Source organism: Mytilus galloprovincialis, chromosome 10 (assembly GCF_965363235.1).
Source record: "Mytilus galloprovincialis chromosome 10, xbMytGall1.hap1.1, whole genome shotgun sequence".
In the NCBI taxonomy this organism is placed as follows: domain Eukaryota; kingdom Metazoa; phylum Mollusca; class Bivalvia; order Mytilida; family Mytilidae; genus Mytilus; species Mytilus galloprovincialis.
This window is the reverse complement of record NC_134847.1, coordinates 63,802,611-63,830,574: the sequence shown is the minus strand read 5'-3', so window position 1 is coordinate 63,830,574 and position 27,964 is coordinate 63,802,611. Positions and strand designations below refer to the sequence as shown.

At 31.9% G+C, this 27,964-nt stretch overlaps 1 protein-coding gene across 1 annotated transcript; it reads right to left on the bottom strand.

Moving 5' to 3' along the window:
* Window positions 1-1,168: 1,168 nt before the first annotated feature.
* Window positions 1,169-26,082, bottom strand: LOC143048100 (organic cation transporter protein-like). The gene is made up of 10 exons (XM_076221551.1): window positions 25,842-26,082; window positions 13,839-14,019; window positions 12,470-12,573; window positions 11,597-11,751; window positions 10,581-10,749; window positions 10,067-10,288; window positions 7,384-7,607; window positions 6,865-7,046; window positions 3,269-3,420; window positions 1,169-1,926 (listed from the first exon to the last, which is right to left on the bottom strand). Exons 1-10 carry the CDS (start codon window positions 25,991-25,993, stop codon window positions 1,854-1,856), a joined length of 1,614 nt encoding a protein of 537 aa, XP_076077666.1. The 5' UTR covers window positions 25,994-26,082; the 3' UTR covers window positions 1,169-1,853.
* Between the last annotated feature and the right edge of the window lie 1,882 nt (window positions 26,083-27,964).

Below are 27,964 nucleotides of genomic sequence, written 5' to 3'. Positions count from 1 at the left end.
GGTTCGTGTAACTCAGTATTTAGTTTTTCTATGTTGAGTTTTGTGGACTGTTTTTCATGTGTTGGTCTTCTTTAGACATGGCGTTGTCAGTTTATTTTCGACTAATGAGTTAGAATGTCCCTTTGGTATCGTTCGCTTTTCGTTTTAGCGAACATGCATGCTTGTAACCTATTGATAGAGACATGAAAACGCTAAACGATGGGACAGCTGAGAAACAAGAAGTAAACATATGCAAAATAATCACGTTTGTCATAGTTTATTGTTTGGAAAATATCGGGATGTGTTTTAGATATTTTATTCTGTATGGTATCAGTTTCATTGAAATATGAAAGATGCAAAGACTCACTGGAACGGTTTTTTTTTTGTAGAAGGTCATCTTCAATATGTCTTACGTATTTTCTATGATAATTTTTCTGTTTGACTTTTAGAAGGTTTCTTAATAAAAACGGGGATAATGTAAAAAAAAAAGGAAGATGTGGTATGATTGCCAATGAGACAACTCTCCACACGAGATTAAATGACATAGAAAATAACCATTAAAAGTCACCATACGACCTTCAACAATGAGCAAAGCCCATACCACATAATCAGCTAGAAAAGGCATCAAAATGAAAATGTTAAACAGTTTGAACGAGAAAACTAACGGCATAATGTATGCACAAAAAATGAAAGAAAAACAAATATGTAACACACGAACAAACGACAACACTGAAGTACAGGCTCCTGACCTGGGACGGTCACATACACACAGAATGTGGCGGGTTTTAAAATGTTAGGGGAATCCTAAACCTTCCCTAACATGGAACATTTGTGTAACAGTACAACATAAGAACGAACTATAAAATTCAGCTGAAATATGCTCAACTCATCAGATGGATACAAATACTACACAGAGTGGAAATGGCCAGGTACTTGTATATCCCAACAACAAAAAGACACTTAAGTACAGATCTGAGAGTACTCGCAGTTACTGATAGCTGATTCAAAGCCACCAACAACTAATAAAACAAATAACGTATATAAGACTAAATTATCAATCAGTACACACCCAACATCCAATTGATTTAGTGTAAAGACGTCATAAACAGTCAGAGAAAACATGACCTTTTGCAATGCCAAGATACAGGTATCGACATATTGTAAATCCATGAATATGCATATAACAATAATATTCAGATTGCTTTTAATTCACTAATAACAAAATAAATATTAATACCAATAAAAACAATATTCAATGATCTAATTACAGTATTGAATTGGTAACCTTTTAGAATAAGTTTATTTTAAGTATAGATAAGTTTACCAGGTTCATGTTTCTAAATTTCCGGGCACAGTAAACAATATTTCCGTAAAAATGAGGATGTGCTATCCCGTTTGAAATAACTTTTCTACAGATACAAGTCGGCTAGTTAGGGTGCACTATTAGTACCTAATGTAATACTTGTTTGATCTCAGTAGCGGAAACCGAAAGGAAATGAATAACGCAAAACATAGTATAAAGTTGTTTTTACATTATTGTGCGATAGTGTAAGAAGAAAAGGAACTCTTTATTTCAAATATAACTTATAAGTTAAATAATGATAATCTATCTTAAGAGCGATAAGAATTTTCCATTCGTTTCTAAATTATAATGTACATTTTCCTGTCATATGAATGGAAAAATAATAACGTTCATTGACAAAACATGTGTAAAATTTTTAAAAGGCTACAATGAAAAAATGCCCAGTATCAAAGGAAATAGTATCAAAGATGTTCGAAAAGTCATTCTATGTAAAAGTACCAATCATGGTTTACAATCATACAGTGTGAACTAACTATTTTTTTATTTTTTTTTATGACGCATTAATTTTCTTTCACTGTTCATCCTTAACTGATACCATAGCGATTTTTGATTCAGAAGAGTCTAGTGACTGGTCTTCGATATTGCTGAAATCAATGATTTAAAATATCAGCACAGTTCAAAAACTCAATACTTAATCCTTTATAATTTCTTATTATATTGACAAATATATAAGGAAGTGCAGTGCTATATTGTGAGTGAATTTGTATGGTCATTACTATAGCAGTGCATCAATATATTCAATTTATATACAGACCTTAATCACAAACGGTATTTTTTTCGTTTATTCATCGCATGACTCCATTCATTGCCCTTGAACAACATACACTAATCTAAACTCCCGTCCCTCAATTTAATAGTTCATGACAATGCTCTTCAACTTTGTACTTGTTTTGCTTTATAACTAATTTGATATGAGCGTCACTGATGAGTCTTATGTAGACGAAACGCGCGTCTGGCGTACTAAATTATAATCCTGGTACCTTTGAGAACTATTTACACCACTGGGTCGATACCACTGCTGGTTGACGTTTCGTCCCCGAGGGTATCACCAGCCCAGTAGTCAGCACTTCGGTGTTGACATGAATATCAATTATGTGGTCATTTTTATAAATTTCCTGTATACAAAACTTTGAATTAATCGTAAAACTAAGGATGTTCTTATCCCAGGAATATATTACCTTAGCCGTATTTGGTACAACTTTTTGGAATTTTGGATCCTCAATGCTCTTCAACTTTGTACTTGTTTGGCTTTATAGCTATTTTGATATGAGCGTCACTGATGAGTCTTATGTAGACGAAACGCGCGTCTGGCGTACTAAATTATAATCCTGGTACCTTTGATAACTAACTATACCAAGTTATTCGTTTTCTTAAAATGCCCTGCACTAAGTCAAGAATATGGCAACTTCTCAAGATGTATGATTTAGTATATTGGTATAGCAGAAGTGAATTCAATTGACAGCGACATTTTAAAGAACCTGAGTCAAAACAAACGAAACAAAACGAGCCCGACTTTCTTCAGTCATATATTTTATATCTTTCAGTAAAATATTGGCCCATTACACCATGAAGAATTTCTCATGACCATGTTTCCCCATAATGAATATTTTTGAAAGGTGAATTCTCATTAAGTAGTAATATGAAAACAAATTGAATACATTTGTCAATACCGGTATATGTTATGCCGACGATTTTTTTTTTAGCTTTCTTATCGTTCAAACAATAAATAAAATCCTACTTGTAAACACCATTAAAGGTTTATATCGCCATGGAACACGTGATGAGTTAACATTTTTGCATCAACTTTTGTTTTTAAATATTTTTTCTCTCTCAAGGGTCGGAAACCAATCAAAACACATAAAAAGTTCATGAGAACGGACAAAGAATGCTGATAATATTATATACTAACTAACATGTCATACTAACCTTTCAATATGCAATGCTTCTTCGAATGTCTCGGGTAATTCAGTATTTCTTGTTTCTGGTAACAACAAAGACAGAATCCCAGCTAGTGTTCCGACAGATCCAACTATTATAAGAGGTAGAGCAGTTCCAAATTTTGTATCTATCAGTACTCCCTACAATGAGCATTACTTATCTACTATCAAACGGATCAAGTATGAACAATAAATAAAAACTTAAAACATATAATAAGTAATTTCAAGGTTTTCTTCAACAAAGTTTGAAGGTCCCTTCTATGTATTGGCTACCTAAACTACACAAAAAAACATTTAAATATCGTTTCATCTCGGCCTTTAGTAAGTGTTCTACAACTAATCTTTCAGTGCTCTTAACTAGTTCATTAACTACTATTAAAGAGCTTATCATAAACTATTGTAATAAAATATATGAACATAGTGGTAGAAACCATTTTTGGAGTGTAAACAATTCTTTGGATGTTTTAGATAAATGACGTGCTTTTGGTGGTCCTTTTGATTCTGTTGACAGTGTTGATTTTTCTACTCTTTACACTACACTTCCACACTATCTTATTAAACAAAAGTGTTCCTATCTAATTAAATGGTCGTTTGGTAAAGCTGAATGCAAATACATTTGCTGCAACTCATTTAAAGCCTTCTTCTCTAATGAGAAAGGTAAATATGCTAGATATACTTACTGGAGGTGTGATGAGATGATTGAAGCTGTTAATTTTCTCCTTGATAATATTTATGTACGTTTCGGCAACAAAGTTTATCGACAGGTTGTAGGTATCCCCATGGGCACTAATTGTGCCCCTTTAATAGCAGACTTGTTTTTGTACTGTTACGAATCACAGTTTATGACTAAACTCAGTAAAGACCCGTCGAAATTGCATTTAATTGATAAATTCAACAACACTTACCGTTATCTTGATGATATTTTTTCGTTAAATATTCCAGAATTTTTTCATTATACTGCTGAAATTTACCCCAAGGAACTTACTTTAAATAAATCAAATTTATTCGGTAATAACTGTCCTTTCCTGGATTTAGATATTTCGGTTTTAAACGGGAAACTCCACACTCAAGTTTACGACAAAAAAAGATGATTTTTTGTTCCCTACTGTTAATTTTCCATTTTTAGATGGTGATGTTCCTTTGGCACCACCTGACGGTGTTTATATTTCACAGCTCGTTCGCTATGCCCGTGTCTGTTGTGACGTTTTAGATTTCAACGAACGCAATCTATGTATTACTGGTAAATTATTAAAGCAGGGATATCGTTACCATAAATTACTTAAAACCTTTACTAAATTTTTCCATAGATATAAAGATTCGGTTTAGAAGTTTAGTTGTTTTCAAACGGGATAGCACATCCTCATTTTTACGGAAATGTTGTTAACCGTGCCCGGAAATTTATAAATGATCCATGTAAACTTGTCGCTCCTTTAAATAAACTTATTTTAAAAGGTTACCTATTCAACACTGTAATAAGATCATTGAATATTGTTTTTATTGGTATAAATATTGATTTTGTTATCAGTAAATTAAAAGCTAACTAAATATTGCTAGTATGTTATATACATATACATATTCATGGATCTACAATCTGTCGATACCTGTAACTTGGCATTGCACAAGGTCATGTTTTTCTCTGGCTGTTTATGACGTCTTTACACTAAATCCATTGCATGTTGGATGTGTACGGATTGATAGTTTAGTCTTAGATGCATGATTTTTTTATTAGTTGTTAGTGGCTTTGAACTATCTATAAGATAACTTCGAGTACTCTCAGATATGTTCATTGTGTCTTTTTGTGTCGGGATGTATAAGTACCCGGCCACGTCCACTTGTATTTTTGTCCATCTGATGAGTTAAGCCTTTTTCAACTGATTTTTATAGTTCGTTCTTAGGTTGTACTGTTATACCACTGTCCCAGGTTAGGGGAGAGTTGGGATCCCGCTAACATGTTTAACCCCGCCACATTATTTATGTATGTGCCTGTCCAAAGTCAGGAGCCTGTAATTCAGTGGTTGTCGTTTGTTTATGTGTTACATATTTGTTTTTCGTTCCTTTTTTATATACATAAGGCCGTTAGTTTTCTCGTTTGAATTGTTTTACATTGTCTTATCGGGGCCTTTTATAGCTGACTATGCGGTATTGGCTTTGCTCATTGTTGAAGGCCGTACGGTGACCTATAGTTGTTAATGTCTGTGTCATTTTGGTCTCTTGTGGACATTTGTCTCATTGGCAATCATACCACATCTTCTTTTTTATATAGTCCTTGTGTATCTTGCATTCATGGACCAATCAATGCTCGTCTTTTATTTTCGATCGAACAACAATTCAATGAACAAAGGTGTCTTCTATTAGGAAACTATTTTTTCTCAATCTAGTCTTTAATGACTAAATCAAAACGAACCACCCTTAGTATGTCTAAGGTATTTAGATGCATATAACTCAACAACAGGTATCTCCATTTTTGGAATATTTTGTAAGTTTACCGACTTCCACACAATAGCATAGTTTCTGATGGAAACATTAATTTACGTACCAACACCTTCACTTTTTAAAAGAGAGTTCTACATATTACTAAACCGGTATAAGCATTATTCGCTCTACATATTACTAAACCGGTATAAGCATCATTCGCAAACAATACTGTAAGATATTCTCTGAGCTAGTTCAAAACGTGTTTATTTGTTGATTATGTAATGACCGTTTCAGATTCTGAATTATAACGGGTAGCACGAGAGATCATCCCCTGTTTTAGTGGGCTTAGTGTTACCCAGTCTTTAGTTTTTATATAATATTTTTTTGTGTATTATTGTTTGTATTAGACTTTTTTTTTGACATGGGGTGGTCAGATAATTTCGACTTTCGAAATTGAATGTCCTTTTGATATCTTTCATCTCTCTTTTAGTAAAAATGTTTATATTTCGTTCACTTGAATATAAGCAACTCGCCATTGGCATAAATCCAACTGATTAGAACGCTGTTAATTGCAAATTGTCACTTTCAGATATATTGTTGATTTGTGTCACTCAATAAATATTTTTTCTCGATATTGAAATAGATGGACGACTTCTACTTTGACACAGCAGTCACAAACCCTCTCCTCCTTCGTACGGCATTTTCATATCTCAGTTAATGTAATACATTACGCTCGTGCATGTTCACATTATGAAAACTTCATAAACAGGTGTTGTATACTAACACGGTAAACCTCTTATATTGGTTGTGATGGTGTGTCAATTCAATAACGACATGTTTTCGCGGTCTTACACTCTTTTGATATCAGTATAGTCGTCTGTAGTTTAACCTAACGTTTCCTATTATCGATTGCGATATTTTGACTGAGGATTAATTCACATGGCTGGTGTTGCTTTCATACATGTAGGAGTTAATTAAAAATTGCAATTAAAACACAGGAGAATAGAAATTTTAATTTGAATGAGATATTACATATTCAGCACTAGTCTTAAATCAGTAATACGTCACTGATTTATTTTCCGATTGACTTGGTGTTATATCAAAATATTAAACCTCTAAAACAGTATTTTTTTTTAAATGATAAAAAAAATGCTTATAAAAAGTACAAACCAATTTCCCAATGTAAGAAGAAGACATTGATCCAATTCTAGCACCAGAACTACATAGTCCGAACATAGAGGCGCGTATTACTGTTGGAAAACATTCTGATGTGATGAGATAAATTAGAAAAAAAGCAGTTGTAACGCCTAACTTTCCAATCATGGCTAGTCCAATAGTTACCCAATGTAGTGCTGAAAAAATGTTTAAGTCATTTAAAAGAAAAAAATATGTAATCTGACAAATCTATTGCACATTTACAAAAGATTAAAAACTAGATAGCTACTGATGTTTCATCCTAATTACTACATCGAATTTGCGGCTTTTTATATGAATAATTAAAACAAAAATATAATTATATCTTCTAGATAAAACATGATACCTTTTCAAAAGTTATCAAATTTAAATACATTTTTGCTGGGTACAAATAGTGACTAAGTTGAACGTAGAATTGATTTAAAAGAAATATAATATCAATGCTAAGTAATGAAATATCACGAAACTACCCCATTTAAAATTTAAGATATTTACCTCCACTTGCGTACATAGATGTAAAAATTGTACTGAGACATCCAGTACTACCCAATATCATAGCTGTACAGTAAATTTTCTTTCTCGGTAATTTGTCAGCGTAAAAACACAATAGCACTGCAACAGTTTCGGCTGTTGTGGAGATTGCATAGTTAGCATATACATTGCCCCCAAGATCACCAGTATTCATGGAAATTCCATAGTATATTAAGCTGATGGCAAACCTAAATAATAAAAGCATGTAAATATTGACAAACGAAAATTGATTTGTTTGGAATTCGTAATTCTGGCTGAAACCCAACAATATGCCAAATTGTCTTAAGTGCAATTCATTAATATGCATGTACTAGCATTCACACAACTCAATGGTTAGTATTGGAAGTTAAGATCGTACTGAACATTACGGAAACAACAAAATTCATAAGACAATTGAAGATATTAGATACAGCTAAAGGTCGTTTGTTGACGGTGTTTATAAGTTTCTCGGTTTTTTTTATATAGATAAGAAATAAAATCACAAAAATACTGAACTACCGAGGAAAATTCTAAGCGGAAAGTCCCGAATCCAATGGCAAAATCAAAAGCACAAACACATCAAACGAATGGATAACAGTCATATTCCTGACTTGGTACAGGCATTTTCAAGTGTAGAAAATGGTGGATTAAACCTGGTTCTAAAGCTCGCTAAACCTCTGACTTGTATGACTGTCGCATCAAATTCCATTATATTGACAACGATGTGTGATCAAAACAAACAGACACATTAGGTAGAAATTTTACAAATAGGTAAACAACAGCAACACGAACCCAACCAAAAACTGGGGGTGATATCAGGTGCTTACAAAGGGTAAGCAAATCCTGCTTCACATGTGGCTGCCGTCGTGTTGCCCATATTATACAAAGCCGGTAAATAGTCTAATTCGGTAGGTCACATTCGTTAAAAGGAAACGGGCTTGTAGTTACGACATAAGGATTATATCCGATATCATCTGTGCAACGGATATTCCATAACGGTCAACAAACACGTGATGGCGTCCGTACAATTTACGAACAGAAGATTCAAATATCACCCTTTGGAACTCTTTTTTTTTCAACCGACTTTCATAGTCAATTTCTAGATATAAGTTCAAAATCAAAAGCTCAAACAAATCACACGAATGGATAACAACTGTCATATTCCTGACTTAGTACGGTATTTTCTCATGTAGAAAATGGTGGATTGAACCTGATTTTATAGCTAGCTAAACCTCTCACTTGTTTGGCAGTTGCATCAAATTCCGTTATATTGACAACGATGCGTGAATAAAACAAACAAACATACATGTAATAGATAAAAATGTCAAAAAGGGGTACAACAGTCAATATTGTGTTATAATCTTAATCACTAAAAAAAAAATGTAACAAAGAAGCACAAAATGAGCATATAGGTCAAGCATATTAGCAACATTTAGAGACAAGAATACACAAATTTTCTATAGTAAAATAACACAATGACGGGATGTAAAAGTACAGAGCCACGTCATATATGTATCAAAAAAACATAAAAAGACATATAGACAAAGCACATAGCAAAAATGAAAGACAAGCGAACAAATATGTTTTACGATAGCACAATAACGGAATGTTTAAGTACAGAGCTACGCTATCTGTATTGAAGAATCACTAAAAGGCATATAGACAAAGCACATTAGCAAAAATGAAAAACAAAAATACGAGAATTATCATAAACAATAACATAAATGCCAGGATGTACAAGTACCACATGTATCTTAATCATAATAAAAACAAACAAATATTTAACAAAGAAGCACAAAAAGGCATATATCAAATTTAACAACCTCATTCATTGCTTTCTTATTTTTGAATTTTATTTATACGCATATCAAATCCACCCATAAACAATTGAAATATTTTTAAGTACTAGATCCGAATAGTTAGATAAACATTAAGTCTAACGTAGAATTGGGTGTTTGACGTCAAAATGTAAACGACACACAGGTAGAGATATAAAATGATTTTGTCGTTCAAAGCATGTAAAGAATATAATCTATAGTTCTTTTAGGCATATCTTCTGCAGAATGTAAATAAGAAATTTACCTTTTCTTTTTGCCGCTTGTCGATATTTACCGTTGGATTTCCTGTTTGAACGGTTTTACACTGTTTAAGTTATTTTGGGGCCCCTTATAGATTGCTGTTAATTGTAAGTCAAGGCTCTGTGTAATATGACCTATAATGGTTTACTTTTTACAAATTGTTACTTGGATGGAGAGTGGTCTCATTGAAAATCTTACCACATTTTTTTATATCTATAAACAATTAGTAGTAAAAAAATGTTTAAAACAATCAGCAAACAAAGATGTATCCATTAATATTTTGATAGCCACAGCAGAATACATCGTTAGGTAAAAAAAATACATTTAAAAGAAGATTAATTTTGATTCATCTCTCATTCGAGAGGTTGTTGATGTTATATTTTTAAAACGTATAGAGGAATACAAATTCTTCCACAATTGTACTAAACGTCTAATATTGACCGGCGCCTTCAAAAAGGGACAATATTTGTTTTGCATCGGTTTCCCTTTGGACACCACTAATGAAATAAAGCTACAATAGGTTTTCATACACAAATTTTACGATACAAATGTATCGTTACTGTAATAGAGGAAATATTTAAATTACTCACCAGTTAATCATTAAAATAAAAAACCGTCCCATCATTGGCTTAGATTTGAACATTATTTTTAAGCCTGTTGTGAATGATAACCGTTTCCCCTCTTTTACTGTAATATCTTCTGGATTAAAATCAACTTTAGTTTTATTAAATTTTGCTGTGCGTTTGAAAATGTTCATGGCTTCTTTCGTTCGACCTTTGAGCAAAAGCCATCTTGGTGATTCCGGCACAAATCTGTGAAGAGAAAATATCAAATAGGTCGAACAAAGAAAGGTAGGATAGTTGTCAATTTTATATGTATGTATTTATTTTAAAGTTAATATATGAATTTTATAAGAGTTGTCGACGTATCAGTATGCAAGCAGATTTCTTTTCTGCTTTGAAAATATCACATGACCATAGAAACTTTCAAAGATTTACGTTATTCATTAACTCTTTATAAATTCAATACATATTTTACTACAATTATTGTTTGAAGTTTGGTGTACGGAAATATAACTTCCTGTAACATTGCAGAATTACTTACAACATCACGAAAAGGCAAATCGTTATAGGCACGGAGACGACTTGTATCAGGGTTTCCCAATCCCTGATAAAATAAGCATATACCAACAAAACGTAACATCCGATACAATATGCCATATATATTGTAAAGGAAGCTAGAACACGATGTGCAGGGTCTACCAATTCTGTCACTAGAAAAAAATAAATAAGTCTTGTATGATTAAAACTTAAGTCAGGGTGTGCGTTGGTGTGCGTTAATATAACAACAACACAACGACATAGGAAACCAAAAATGAGCACCTTCTCTTATTGTAAATGAGTAACATATACAAACTTAACTTTGAGGCAAAAACATTACGCACTAAACTATTAAATCAAATGACCATAGATCAATTTACTAAAACAGTGCAGGAACTTCATGATGTTCTAATTTTACAATTGGCTCGTATTGCTCGACTGTATTTGTCGAGCTTAGATTGTCTATATATTGCATCGCCGCCCATTGGCTTTTTGTTATTCAATTATCATTATAGATAGTTAATTGTTAGTTAAAGTAAACTAAGGATAATGTATAAACCTACTTATAATAGTTATCAAATGTACCAGGAATATAATTTAATACGCAAGACGCGCCTTCGTCTACATAAAACTCATCAGTGACGCTCAGATCAAAATATTTATGAAGCCAAACAAGTACAAAATTTGAAGAGCATTGAGGATCCAAAATTCCCCTACAAGTTTTGTCAAATACGGCTAAGGTAATCTATTCCTGAGTTAATAAAACACTTGCACTGTATATATAACTTTGCTAACAGGAATTCGGGAGAGTTGAACCTATAGTTCCAAACTTTAGTATACAGTTTTATTTTTGTATCTAAACATATTCTAAAGCAAAAGCCATTAAAACTAGTTACTGTTAAATGTTATCTCATTTATATGGTTAAAATTTCCTATGAATAGATTAATGAATTTAACCGATACATGAATTCTTAGATACAATAATAAGCAATATGAAAAAATAAATATAACACAACTTACACATAGTAAAAGGAACGACGTATGATAAATTGCTACCAGTTGCATTAAGAAATTCACATATGGCAACTAGAAATAGGTGTGGAATCCAAGGACGAATGACATTTGGTATAATCAAAAGAAAAATTCCTAAAATCAACGTTGGTTTTCTACCCCATCTGCAAAGAATACAAATGTATGATTAAATATAAATAACAAAATAGTACGCTAGTTAGTGATTAGTGTAAACAAACCTACAGCGTAGTGACATATTAATGAAGTTCATTTTATTTCATCCTCGTGGTTGTGTTTTAAACTGTTTGATCTCCAACATCGTATCTTTGTACTTTTTCAAAACATTGAGTACGGCAACTTCGCTACAGAGTACTGACCTCATTTTTGCGCAGATTGGTACAATGGCGTTTGTAAAACTATCTTTTTTGGTACTTTGTTAACAAATGTTTGCTGTTGTGACAACACAACATGTGGTTATATAAAATGTTAAGGTCAAACAGACTTTTTGGAAAGATTATTGTTGTCATTCTTTTCAATACACTACTGATGTAATTGACGTGATTATTTTCTCCATCAGCAACAGCTTTACAAAACTTTGAATTTTCCGAAAAACTAAGGATTTTCTTATCCCAGGCATAGATTACCTTAGCCGTATTTGGCACAACTTTTTGGAATTTTGGATCCTCAATGTTCTTCAACTTTGTACTTATTTGGCTTTATAATATTTTGATATGAGCGTCACTGATGAGTCATATGTAGACGATACGCGCGTCTGGCGTACTAAATTATAAACCTTGTACCTTTGATAACTTTTTTCTATCAAAGAATTATAAATGGAGTAAATGCGTGGAAAATATATTATGGACTGGAAATAATACTTACACATCACAAAGCAGTCCACAAAAAATGGCGTTAAAAAACGTTCCAAAGAAATGAGAAAGTAAAATATGACTGCGCATAAACTTGTCCTGACAAACCATATTGAACTACAATACAAAAAATAGCAATGAAAAAAGTTGTTTTAAATATCAATACATCCGTTAGAATGCTTCGTGTGATTATAGCAGCATGTGACACAGTATTGTTAGAGAGTACAGACATAAACATACTGATATCGATCTATTGCGCAAAATACATGTTCCTGGTACAAACAATATATGTTTATAGTATTTGATTAAAAGATCTTTTAGTAAAATTGGACTGCCTATAATTCAGTTATATATAAGAAGAAATCTATCAGACCTTTTGACGAATTCATGCACATGTTTAAACATCAAAGTTTTGTACATATAAATATAGGAGACATTTTCATGAATATAAGCACATTTTTAAATATCTAGAAGTTTCGTACATATATGAGATGCAGATAACCTAAATTCAGTAATAACGTAACATTCAATAAAATATAATCAGGGAGCCATCTAAGATTATTATCAGAATTTCTGAAATATGATGAAATGTGTATTCAATTTATGCCAGAAACGTTTAAAAATACCTCGAAATTTTTATCAATTTTCAAATCATACATATAGTTAACAAATATTTATGACTTTCGGGTTCATGTTCATAAGTCCATTAAGAAGATTTAAGAAAAGAAATAGATATGTGTGTGATTGCTCATGTAAATAGAGGTGTGTAGTTACGTAAATTAGTATGCAAATGAGTGACACAAAAGCACGAAAAACATTAAGAGGTAAAAGCATGGTCTTCAACAATAGGCAGGTGTCGAAGCGACTAAAAGCGTTGGGAACAATTGTGAAGTTGTGAATATATGCTTAAAAAAGTCGAAAAATACTACGGTGACAATTTTTCTTATAACATTTTGTAATATGTAAGCAGATTTTCTTTTTCTTTTACATTTATCTGCAAATAAATTGTGTTCTTTCCAGTTAAACGTCACCTCGCATGGTCGACGTTTTTCGTAAACTCACACTTGCCAAATCAAAAAGGCAATTAATGGTCTTAAAAAAAATGTGTTAGGGGGGGGGGATATAAATCCTAAATAGGGAGAAAGTGTTAAATTTAGATAAATACACACACAAAAAAGATAAGTGACAATATTGTAAATATATATAGTTAGGTCAATTACAATAGTTAAAACACGGGGATGAAACTCATATCATCTGTAAGATTAAGAAGGTTCACTTAAATTGCATGCGGTATATTTTAAATTGCAAAATTTGAAAACAATATGAATAATGAAGTTACAGGAAGACAATTACTGTTAAACAAAAAATCAAATGATACCAACCTTTGAAATGAGTGTAGATTGGTAATATGTTGTGTCATACACCCAGTCATTGCACGGACTGTTTGTACCATTTATGTTCAGATAGCATTGACTAGTATTATATGCGCTGATATTTAAGGCACCCGAATGGAAGATGGGTGGGTGTGAATACACATTGTCTTCAACGTCAGGAAGTCGACATCTGAAATGAAAATATATACCTTGTTAATAAAAAAAAAGAAAAAAGTACAAATATGTCATACTCCATAAAGGATGAAGTCATGTCAGGTTTAGAGGGATGTTTGTCCGATGTTCGAACTCCTTGTGTTTTCCCTACGATACAGGGTAAAATATACTAAACCGCAACACACCTTGTGTTGATTTTTTTATTTTACCAAATCATGATTGATCCTCATATAACTACTATTCAGGCTAACCATACCATGTTTTAAGAAATTCAACATCTCACTTACCTGATGGTATTGATAGAATTGAGAACAGAAAAATGGAATGTATCAAAAAGACATCAAACCCGACAAAAAAGCAGAAAGCAGTCAAAAGCAACCAATTGGTCTTTAACACAACGGGAAAATTCGGCACCAGGAGGATTCAGATCTCCCCTTAACAAAAATGTGTACTATTCCAGTGAAAATGGTCGTCACACTAAACTCCAAAACATATAAATAAACTAAAATAAAAAAAAAACATACCAGACTAACAAAGGCCAGAGGCTCCTGACTTGAGACAGGCGCAAAACCCTGTGGGGTGAAACATGTTTTGTGTAGCATACCGAATAATTGAAGTCGAACAAACTTCTCAAAGCGAAATCAAATTTGAACCCAGGGATGATATTTTTGTTTTTGTTTTCTTCGTGAAACAATTCTTGCAATCTCAAAATAAACAAGTATTTAACAAAAAAGCACAAAATGCATCTATCAATTTAAAAAAAACACATGCATTGCTTCGTGTGTTTGACGCAAGCCAAAGTTCGTCTGCCCCTATGTCACGGAATAGCAAAACAGCAATGACAGCAACATCAGTATCGACTGTTCGAAACATGACTCATTTGCATCAGACACATGCATCATGATTCTAGTGTCAGCCTCTTCATGTTAACATGTTTCTAAACTTGATACATCATCATGTGATGGATAACACAGAACATCCTGAGCATTTGTTGCTACAACTACCTTTTCCTCAAAATTTTATTGAGCAAGATGCTGTGAATGAAAACTTAAAAGTTCTTTATTATTGTCGTCATTTCTCAAAAACTTTGCAAAATTGTAGGATTTGTTTTGAACATGGACTCGTCTGTGTATTCCCTTTCTCCTAGCTCTTTCTTCTAGTAGCAACCTTCAAACTATTGTCTATGTGCGCATCCGAGACTACATCCACTGTTGTTACAAGCCTTCAAACTATTGTCTATGTACGCAGCCGAGACTACACCTACTGTTGTTTCAAGGTATTTCACTCAACCGAAACAACGTTACTTCGAGTTCACCATGACATTGCAAGTGCGCTAGACAAAAACTGTTGTGCCGTTTTATTGATGCTCGACCTTTCAGCGGCGTTTGATGTGATTGACCATAACATTATCGAAGCTAGATTAGAATATGCTTTTGGAATCTCAGGTTCTGCTCTGAAATGGTTACTCTCTTACCTCCGAGATAGGACACAGCGTATAGCAGTAGGCTCGGCCCACTCCAACGAATTTCGTCTTACTTGCGGTGTGCCGCAGGGCTCCGTCCTTGGCCCAAAGCTATATACTATATTTTCGAAGCCGATCGGCGAAATCTGTAGACGTCACAACATGTCTTATCAATGTTACGCCGATGATACGCAGATCTATTTAGTTTTCGAACCTCTTGATAACTGGAAAAACACATCGAATCGAATTGAGGACTGTTTGGCCGATATAAGTTCCTGGATGTGTGAAAACATGCTTAAACTGAACGAGGACAAAACAGAACTGATGCTATTTGCTCCGAAAAACCGAGTGAAAGATTTGAAGGATTGCAATCTCACCTTTAAAGGAAACATCATTACAAGTTCTGAGTGTATTAAAAATCTGGGTGTTCATTTTGATAAGACTCTGTCAATGCACCAACAAGTCAGTTCAGTTTCGAGATCATGTTTTTATCAAATACGAAATATAGGCCGCATACGTCCGTACATCAACGAGGATGCATGTAAAACTCTGGTCAATTCGTTAATTATTTCTAGATTGGATTATGGCAACGCTTTACTTTATGGACTACCAGCTTACATGATTCAGAGACTACAAAGGGTTCAGAACACTGCTGCGCGAGTGGTTACAAGAAAAAAGAAATACGAACACATTACTTCGACACTTGAGTCTCTTCACTGGCTGCCTGTGCAATACAGGGTGCAATACAAAATATTATTATATGTATTCAAGTCCGTGAAACATGAAGCGCCATTATATCTTAGTGAACTTGTAAATTTATACAGGCCATCAAGATCATTAAGGTCTGAAAACAACTTAACACTCGTAACTCCTATTGTGCGAACCAAAACCTACGGCAATAGAAGATTTGATCAAGCAGCGGCCATCCTTTGGAATGCATTACCAAAAAAACTTCAAAATGCAAAGTCAGTGCCTGTATTCAAAAAGAACTTAAAAACTCACTTTTTTCGACAAGCATTTTTAATCCCTTAAATTCGTTTCTGTGATACATTGTGCCATAGACGTTAGCCTGCTTTTGATTTATCGAACCTTTCTTTTAACTGGAGATATGTTTCATTTATAATATGTACATTGTATGTTTTTAGTAGCACACATATTTTTTTTCATTTCAGTAATTATATTTTTACATGGTAATATTCCTTTTTCATCTTTTGAATACGTTTTCAAATTTTTAACTTATATTTGATAATTTTTAATAGCAATCTTATTTTAGACTTTTTTGGCTATTTTATTTTACCAACTTTATTCAGTATAATTTTATTTTGATTCATTGATATATATATTCCACTTTTTTGTAAAAATTTCCACATTATTAATCCTTTTATCTAGGAAAGTTTTAACACTTAAATATTTATTTTGTGTGTTCATGTTTTATATTTTTATCACTGTCTGTGTGTATATTTCGTTTAACATGTGATGTAAAGCGCTTTGAGTAATATTGTTTTAGATTTAGCGCTATAGAAAAATTGTAATAATAAATAATAAGTATTTCCTAACGAGTATGTTGTATTAAGACCTTACCTTAAGAAACACCTAGAAAATGTAACAAGAGTGGATGAAGTCTTGGATGCGTATGGTAGTTGTAGCAACAAATGCTTAGGGTGTTCTATCTTATCCCCCAAATGATGATGTTTCAAGTTTAGCACCATGTTCACATTACGAGGCTGAAACTAGAATCATGATGCATGTGTCTGATTCAGTAAAACACGGACTTAAACAAGTCATGATTCGAACAGTCGTTAATGATGATGCTGTCATTACTGTTTCGCTATTCCGTGACATAGGGGTAGACGACTTATTGCTTGTGTTTGGAAGGGCAATAAGCTTTACATAAATTTCTATGCATGACCTTTTAAAAGCAATAGGCCATAAGTTATCACACTTCCTGTGATTCCTGCCTTTACCAGTTGTGATACGGTTCTTTGTTTGCTTGAAAAGGAAAAAGGACTATGTCGGAGATATGATGTTTTAGGGTGTTAGGGGACGAGCTTGGAATTGGCTCTTCTGCTATCCAGTCCAGGCGCTATTGGATGGGATAAAGAGGATCCATGGGAATCCTTTTAAAAACTTTTTCTGAGGACTCAACATCTTGTGAGGAGTTTGTACATTAAGGATGTAAGAAAGGATGCCGCCGTCGTTATAATTGTGGAAAATCGGGTCTCCCGTGCACTGCTTTGAATGCTTGTGATGTTGATTGTGAGACATGTATTTGTGGACAATTAGTAGTAATTCTTAAAATGTTTTTTAAAGCATAATACTTTAGTAACTTTATTTTGTTTGAATCAATCTATCCAAAACTCTACATCGAAGATATAAAGATGGACTGAGGACACATCTCTGAAATTTACGCCATATTTATTTTTTACCGGAAGTGTTTAAAACATTTAAAACATAATAGAAAATTAGTAATTTTGAGGACAACTTAAAGCCAAAAGTTAAATGACCAGCAAAAAACTTTTTTTTTACATTTTGAAATATTTAAATTAAAAATTGACATTTCTATGTCCACCATATTGGACATTATCGGAAGTAGGGGTTTTGAAGACTATGCCCCATACCTTCATATTTGAGAAGCACCAAATAAAGGTTCTTGCACAATATAGTGATAGCAGCAATACGTTAAAACACGTTTGAATTTCTCTGCCTAAAAAATAAGCTTATGTTTTACAATGTCCACAATAACGGATTTTACCGGAATAAGTGTTTTTGAAGACATCTAATCTATATAATTTGTCTAAAAGTAGTAAATAGAAAAGGTTTAAACCAAATATTACGATAGTAGCATGATAATAACACCTTTTCACATAATAGTCTTCGATATTTGGCTGATTAAGTAAGGTATGATGTCCGCCTTTTTTAATTTTACCGGAAGTGAGACATTTTTTTCAAATGCCTCCCTATCTGAATTTAAAGAGTAATTTAATAGTTTAAGAAGGTGTATGACAGTTTTCATGCTTGTAGCAGGATGTGCACAATTCGTCTGAAATATGCTTGTAGCCACTGGACTACAATACCCTCACTTAAATGAGTTTTAATCGACGTTGTATCTCTGTAAAACAGCCCATAAAAATATGTCGGGCATGAAAACATGATCGTGTAGTTACCGGATAATTTCACGATAGAAACCCTTCTTTCTGTCCTTCCAACAAGAATTCACATTGGTTTATTTTTTTACAGTCATGTTGACGTCGATTACAGGTAGTCATTGCCTTTCATCGATAAAATGGAAAATGGTTACAGTTCATACTATTTGATTTGAATATTAAAAATGACGTAATCAGTACAACTTTCAAAATGCAAACTTCTTTTAGACAAAAAAGTAATTAATGTCATTATGAAATCTAAATTAAAACGTCTGGCAAATTTTAAAATGGGAATTAAAACAAATTAACTAGTGTTGCGTTTCTTAAGTTCGTCAGTATAGTTTGTCCCATGTTACCCATTCTCTTTACACAAAAGACTTCAGTAGCTCGTTAAAAGACATTTTTAATGATAATGTTTAATATAAGGTCCGAGTCAACCTTTTCACGTCATTTAAAAAATCAAATATCTCGAAAAGAGATATCTGTCAATATGTTTAGGTTATTTTTTTTTCCTTAACTAAATTATTAAATGCTCTTGTGACTAACAGTATCAATTTCAAATTCTAGAATTTTTAATGTCACCTAACCACACCCATAACTAAAAGTTAGATAGAAATGCAGGCAACAGTAGTATACCGCTGTTCAAAAGTCATTAATCGGTTGAGAGAAAACTAATCTGGGCTTTAGAAAACGTTTCATAGATACCAAAAACTCTTTATATCTTGTTAATATGAGTGTTAGGTGTCGTCTTCTTATGATTTGCATAAAAGTAATAAATACATAGTTTAGCTTTACTTATTTTCCTTTAAGAGCAATTAGTTCTTTAAGAAACTGTTTGAACATCTCAAATTTCGCAGACACAGTAACACTTTAAAAAGAAGTTTCATAATTACAGATTTGGAATGAAATCTTGATTACGTCTATTTTTTCTATTATCAAATTGATACCTTATCACAGCGCATGGATTTCACTTATCCAAATTTGAATCACAGAACTAAAAAAAAAAGTTTTTGTGTTTCTTTGATACATAACGATGTGGCTCTTTTTTGGAAGTTCACAATAGCATATAGACAAGCAGCAGTAAGGAAAAGGGAAACTTCTATTTAGATTCTGCAGAGGATATGCGGATATGCGGATAAGAACTATAGACTGTTCATACTTTGAACGACGAAATTATTTTATATCTACCTGTGCGAAGTTTTCATGCTGATCAACTAATGTACATCAAACGCGCGATTCTACGTCAGACATAATGTTAATCTAACCATATGACTGTCAGGGTAAGGATTCGGTCCCAGTACTGAATTTCTTTTAATTTTTTAGGTTGCACAAACCACGCCTCTTTTGGGGATATGTATACTATTGTTAGATAATTAGTTCTGTTAACGTTCACATATATGATCTCTATGTTTCATCTCGTAGAGACATAACTTGGGAATGTTACCAGTAAATAGGCATATGCATTTTGGTCACATTGAAATATGTGGGAACCCTACAGTCAAGGTTGAGGAAGTAAAGAATTTTAGTGTAAGTTTAAACTCTTAGAAGTTCACGGCATATAAACGTTGAAAATATACCGCACAGCCCTATATTTTGACATTTGAAAAAAAATAGTAACTGCATATGAACTTTCCATTATAGGAGAAAAAATTAAAAAAAAATCAAAACTTCATAGTAAAAGTGGTACAGTGTTAGCCGTAAACGGAAATTGCATAGTAGGTATTTACAGAAATGCACCTATATAGGTTGATTACTCATAGATTAATAAAATTGTATAATAAAAAAGCAATAAATCAGGTTGTTAAATTTGATATAGCACTTTTTGTGCATCTTTGTTACATATTTGTTTGTTTTTATAGTGATTAAGATTATAACACAATGTTGTCTGCTATAACCCATTTATGACTTTACATATTGTGTCTAATTGTTTTGTTGACACATCGATATCGTTGTCAATTTAATGAAATTTGATACGTCTTTCATACAAGTGAGAGATAAAGCTAGCTATACAACCAGGTTCATTCTACCACTTTCTACATAAGAAAATGCCTGTACCAAGTCAGGAATATGACAGTTGTTATTCATTCGTTTGGTGTGTTTGAGCTTTTGATTTTGCCATTTGATTAGGGGATTTTCGTTTTAATTTTCCTCGGATTTCAGTAGTTTTGTGATTTTACATTTTTCTATGGCAATATGAATCGGTACTATCTGGTCTTTCTAGTTTAATTTAAAAAAAAAAAAATTTTGCTGACAAATGTTTTAAAAATAGACTACGAATGACCAGCATAAAATGTTTTCATAATAAAAAAAAAATTAGTGAAATAACAAGCTATGTGCTGATATGACTGCAAACAAGCAAGGTTAATTAAATGCGTCTCAAAAACTAAATAACAGAGCGATTATTTGTCTTCACTCCCTCCCCATTCCCAATTCGACCCTGCAACGTTATCAACATAAAAAAGGAATAAAAGGTTTTTTTTTAAATAATGCTGAGACAAAAATGTGAAAAGAGTCGTGAACATTTTCTAAAAGTTATATTAATATGACTCGTTCGAAAATTGAAGCAATCATTTTTGACAGTAATATCCCTGGAAATGTGCATTATGGAAAATGACATTGATACCCCTGGTGTGCCTATACATCTCATTAAAATCTAATGAAATATAAAAAGTTCAAATCAGCCCATTTTGAAATATAAATAAATGGAATCAAAATTATGCCAAAATTTGAAATCAGTAAAATTTTATTTTCATTTTATTCTTTTGTGTTGAGAACGAATGAAAAAGGAATGTATGGACAAACTGATCTCTTACAATCAAACATAGGATCAGGGGATATAACAAACAAACATGACAGTAAAATAAGTAATATTATACCCGATATACGTATTTGTTTTAAAAACGGCTTGATTCCCCATACTCTTTGATAACTGAATTATCTATTCTATCTTTCCTTTAAAATGCCTACAAGAAAGAAATATTTTTTTGTTCTCCAATTACTTCAGTCTATGACATTTAAACCTAATAAATACAATCTTAAATTAGGATCCCCCTAGTCTCGGTTTTACCGCATACCTGTAAACGTTCTGTCCAACACCGAAATCAAATTTTACTATATCATGGACTAGTCAACACAACTCACAAGAAGACATAATATATCGTATTCACTATGAAAGGGAGCATTCGCCAGAGGATTAAAATTTTAATCATCACAGTCTTTTTGAGATAAAATTATAGTCATTAACTTCTAGGGATTCCGTAGGAAATCGATTATTTTCGTATACTATAAATACTTCTATTTTTAAATCTGTTCAGAAATATATAAGCGACACTCATCCATTTGGTTAGAACTTATTTTTTTAATATCGTTTTATTTCCAACATTATTTATTTGATTTCACTCAGTAAGCCTAATGTCTCTTGCAAACTATATATATCCTAAATATCAGCACACAAACGTTAAATCTGCAAATTTGCAAAATTTGCAATCCCAGCAAATAAGCAGATTTTCCATTGTTGTGCTGATATTTAGGGTTATAATGAGTACAATATGTGTTTGACTTCACTTGTAATCTAATGGATGCATCTATCGTAGAGTTTTCACTTGTTTATACGAATGTATGTATAAAATATGTTTTCTTTCATTTTATACACAGCTTGGAAATTTTTTCTGGTTCATTGACATTAGATCCTTGAAATGTTACACTTGCTATTGGGGATTTTGATTCTGCATTTAAATCTTTTAGATGTTTTGAGATTTCACTCGTTTTTAAATTAGTCTGTACAGCTTTTGAGAAATAGTCAGTCTTACAATTATTTATTTGTGCGGTTATGATAAAAGTCTCTCTTATTTATATCCTGATTTAACCTTTCTTCGTCAGTTTTTTTTTTCTAGCGTCGTAATACATAACATGATATAAAAGGCATGCAGATGGAATATTACAGATCAGATGAATTATCTTTCGTCGAAAATTTTACATAGTAATGTAGGATGCAGTCACAGAAATAATTAAATTATAAGTACGTCTGAACGAGTGATAACTCTACGCCAGATTTTATCCAGTGGATCACTAGTGATGGTGATACAAGTCTGAAATTATAGTCTGTATATTTAATTCGTGTAAATAAATAAATATATATATATAAATGTCTAAGAATGTAACTGAGACACGCTAATTGGTATATTAAAAAGTTATACATGCGTATATCAATTTAAAATATAATGCATCTTTTTAATGTAGCAATTGAAAGGGCATACGCTACAGCTACACGGTGCTACCGTAAAATGTTATTTTTACGACGTAAGCTGTGTCATATCGGGAAAAGATGCATTGCTCGACTGATTCTTATCATTCAAACTGATTTAACTTGAACACGAGTTCATGGACTTTTTTTATAAAATGGCATTAAGTTTGATGACGTTTGAAGATTATTTGAAAAAAAGTCAACAATGCATTTGTTTTTAATTTGACAGATATACAGCAAAAACTACTTTTTTCTACATTCATGAACATTTGATAATTATGAGTTATTTGTAAAAATAAAATGCATAACTATACAGGACGTTTCTATAAAACAGAAATTACAAATAATTTAACAAAAACAGCTTGTAATTATCTTTTAAAACAAAAGCTATTGATTGCAATCGAAAGGAAAATACGTCCACAAATAAAACTTTTGAGCAAATATCTGAACTTTCGACCTCATGTTACGCAAAAGTAGGACATGAAGGTATATTTTTCATTACACATTTGATTTAATCAGGTAAAAATAGCCTATATACAAATTTTCATCAAAATCTCATCATGGGATCAAAACTGTATGCCCTTAAGTATACATTATAACGTAAACATGCTAATTTATACATTAAAAGGGTCCTACGGGGTATTACATTTTAATATATATAACGTTATATATGTGTATAGTCCTAACAGAAACGTTATTATATATAACTAAAAACAATACATATGAATTTCTTTCAATTTCATACAAAAACAAACCTAAGTATAGACACAAAACTTTGTGCGATATTCGTGCTTCAAATTTTATCTATATAAACTAGTTTTGTCCAAATGTCCTCTCGATTTCCATACATGTATTGGATCAGCCTTAGTTGAAAAAGAAGTCAAATGATTTCAACATTAAAACTATTATTTCACCATGATGAGGTGCAAAAACGTTGCTGATGATCATATAATTTTTAAGCTTACAAAAAGCAGCACGAACTTTTTAAAATAAGCGTGAAAAAAATGGCATCGTAACTAGTATTTTTGTAGAGCTATGCTTGCTGCCCATTTTTTATTATTTTGTATATAGAAAATCAATTTTAGTTTTATAACCATATCACCGAATGACTTCGGAATATCTCATGTGCATCATGTTAGTTCTGGAACACCCAGACAAAGTTCTTGTTATATGCTTATTATACAAAAATAAACTCAAATGAAATATTATAACTGATATCTTAAAGTATGTTATGGATCAAGTTTGTTTACGAATTTTCGAATCGTGCAACATAATTGAATATATAACAAATATTCTAGACTATTTTGTTAAATTAGGTTGACTTATTAACTTGTAAGTGAATAATACATTATCAATGTTTCTTCTATTGTTTTGACAAAAGTGAAGCATAATGGCTTCTGAAAACGAATTATTATTTCAACACATCACTTTCATTAATGATTGAACAACAAAAATCATATTTTAGATTGTTTATACATCTCGTAGCTAGTGCCCCTTTAAATACGCTATTTCATACATTAAAAAAGTTTTATATGCGTATATCTCTTTAAAATTCAAAACAACTTTTTTAATGTATGAATTAGCGTGTCTACGTATATAGCATAAACATGGTAATTGATACATTAAAAAGATCTATTAGATTTTAAATAGATGTACGGTTTATATGCGAATAGTCCTAATAGTAGAAACGTTATTATTTATGATTAAAAACAATACAAATGAATTTCATTTAATTTCATACAAAGACAAACCTTAGTTTAGACACAAAACTTTGTGCGTTATTCGTGCTTCAAATTTTATCTATATAAACTAGTTTTGTCCAAATGTCCTCTCGATTTCCATACATGTATTTTATTAGTCTTAGTTGAAAAAAAAGTCCAATGGTTTCCACATTTAAACTTTTATTTCACCATGTCTTGAGGAGCAAAACAATTGCTGATGATGATCTAATTTCAAAATTTAAAAAATAGCTTCACGAACTTTTTAAAATAAGCTTGATAAAATGACATCGTCACTAAAACATTTTGTAGAGCTATGCTTGCTGCCCATTTCTTATTATTTTGTATATAGAAAATCAATTTTAGTTATAAAAGCAGCTCACCGAATGACTCCGGAATATCTCATATGCATCATTTAAGTTATAGAACACACAGACAGAGTTCTTGTAATATGCTTATTATTAAAAAAAGATCAAATTGAATACTATAAATGATATCTGGAAGTATGTTTAGGATCAAATTTTTATACAAATTTTAAATTATGCAACACAATTGTATATTAAATAAATATTATATTAGAATATTTGGTTTAATTGGTTTTATTCTAATGTATAAAAGTTTAATATTGTATTCAAAAGTATTTTAAATATTTAGTTTACTACATATTTGTTGTTTTTATTTCAACTTTGAACATCGTAACTATTAGGACTACCTATAATACGTATATATTCTAACTTTTGGACCACATTGAGGACACTTCTTATTTTAGGAAACTTTCATTAATTTGACTTGTAACTTACACATGCGAAAGGAGAATGGATAATTAGATAATTTGCAAAATTAATATTTAAAACGAGGAGTTGAATTGATATAAATAAACGTATGACTATCATAAGACACCTCTCGTGTACTCCTCACTTTATGACAAACTTTAAGAGATTTTCTTATTTCGGACTATCATAAGACAGCTTTATGAAACTGGCCCACAAGGGATTTCTGCAGACTACGGTCCGCAGATTGCTTTGATGAACTCCATTAATTTCACAACATTGTTTTCCACTTAACTATATTTTGCAGATCTGTAATTCCGACATTATAGAGTAAAGTGGTTTTCATTGGCACCTACATTTCAGTCTAAAACGGACTTTGACATTTGAATAAAATTTAACACATTGTAGTAACATAATTTATGAGAAAATAACGCAGAATTTACACGAATTATCTAAAAGTGCATGAAATGGAAAAATGGACATCAAATTGATAGATTATTACCTGTGTGGTTGATCTCCTAACATGAAAACAAGCATCATCGTCGTAGTGGCATCGAATAAAGTTGGAAGTGCTAACAACAGTAATTGAAATTTCTGATATATACCAAATCCACCTAAGTGCTGAAAAATGCTGTCGTATTCCTTATTCAACATAATTACAGTAATGCGTATCGTGAAGTGGTTCACATTTAAATACTAAATTGTACATTTAATATCACCGAACCATACCCAAGGATATCAGACTGTAAGCTAATGAAATCAGAATAATATCATTTGAATTATTGTTCAGATCTCCACATTATGCAACAATATAAAGCGATTCGTGTTGAAAACAAATTGAATGTGTACGTAACTACATGGATGTCCATTTACTGAATGCAATTACATTATATTTTTTGGTGGAAATGATTAGGTGTTCATATGTACCTAGACATCAAAACTTATACAAGAGCACGCTTCTTCGCTATGGCAAGTTAGTTATCTCTCAGGTCATTTGCAAACAAAGTATGGTTCATATTCATAGATATAGGAAGATGTGGTATGAGTGCCAATGAAACAACTCTCCATCCAAATAACAATTTATAAAAGTTCACAATTATAGGTCAATGTACGGCCTTCAACACGGAGCCTTGGCTCATAGTATGTTAACATGTTCACGGCCTTAACTGTGTGCAATATTTACATAACAATTGATTTGTGTCCTTTCTTACACTGAAAACACTATTCACAAAAAATATATGCTTATCCCGTATCAAAAACCAACAGTTTTTTTCCTCAAAAAATGTAAAGCGCATAATTATTTGTTTTCCGAATTATTCAATTATTAATTGGTTTCACTGCCTTTGACAATTTCTCTGTTTTGAATAAAACCAACACCCAGAAGTTATGATCTTCAACTATCTCAAACAATCACTGTTTACCATACATGAATGGTTAACCCCCCTCCTTTCCGGTCGTAATTTACTGCATGACTGAAACATTCCCTCCCCTCCCCAAGGGTAATCCGTATCATTGTCACCAAACAGGAAACCTTTTGCACATTCATAATTCGTTTTAAGTACACACAACATTACATTGTAATCGGAGACATTATTCATGAAAACATTGATTATCATGTATCATGAAATGAATAAATTCCAAGGTTCCCTTTGTATTGCATTTAAGACACAGATATATGTCTAACTCATGAATGCAACACACAACCTTCCCTAGGTATAATATCTATCTCAATAGGTCTTTATTTTTCAATTTCATAAAAAAAAACTGTAAAGCTTCTCAACTTTAAGAAATCTTTTTTAGTTTTCCTAATTATACATTGATCTAACTACCAAACACAATCTCCATATTTTTGCTAATATTGAAGGACATACGTTGACCTACAGTTGCTAACATTCTACGTTATTTTATCTCTGGTAGAGAGTTGTCTCAATGATAATGATACCGCATCTTATTTTTATCTAGAACACTTCTCAAAAACAATTCTTGTTTGTTTTCTTCTTTTCATTCCAATTCAACATTGTTCTCTAGTAGAGAGTTGTCTCATCGATAATCATACCACATCATCTTATTTTCAAATATAACACTCATCGAAAAACAATTCTTCTATGTTTTCTACTTTTCATTCTAATTCAACATTGAAAGTGATTTTTATTTTTGAATCATAATTCTTTTGTTATGATTATATCGTTTTATTTAACTTTGTTTTTGTATATCAACTTATTGTTTGAAATCTCATTATGTCATTGTTCTTGATCCGAAGTTAAAAGCGAACACGTTTATTTAAAGGTACATAGTGAAATGTATAATAGTATGTATTAATTGAAACCGTTACACCGAATAACTGTTAAGCTGATCTTATTTACATTTAAAATACCAAACAATGAAATTGTTTTACATTGTTTGAATTTGACAATTGCATGAATACGATAACAAGGTATTATTGATCAGATCAAATACTGATACATGTTATTTCGCTGGTTCGTGGTCATTAGTTTTATGTGTTGCGTTTGGTATACTCTTATACTTTTGGCATGGTAGATTGATTTTCCATTATGTCCCTGAATTTCTTTTTGGAACCTACCACCTATTTTTTCGGTTTGTTTGATAATCACAGATTCTAAAGAC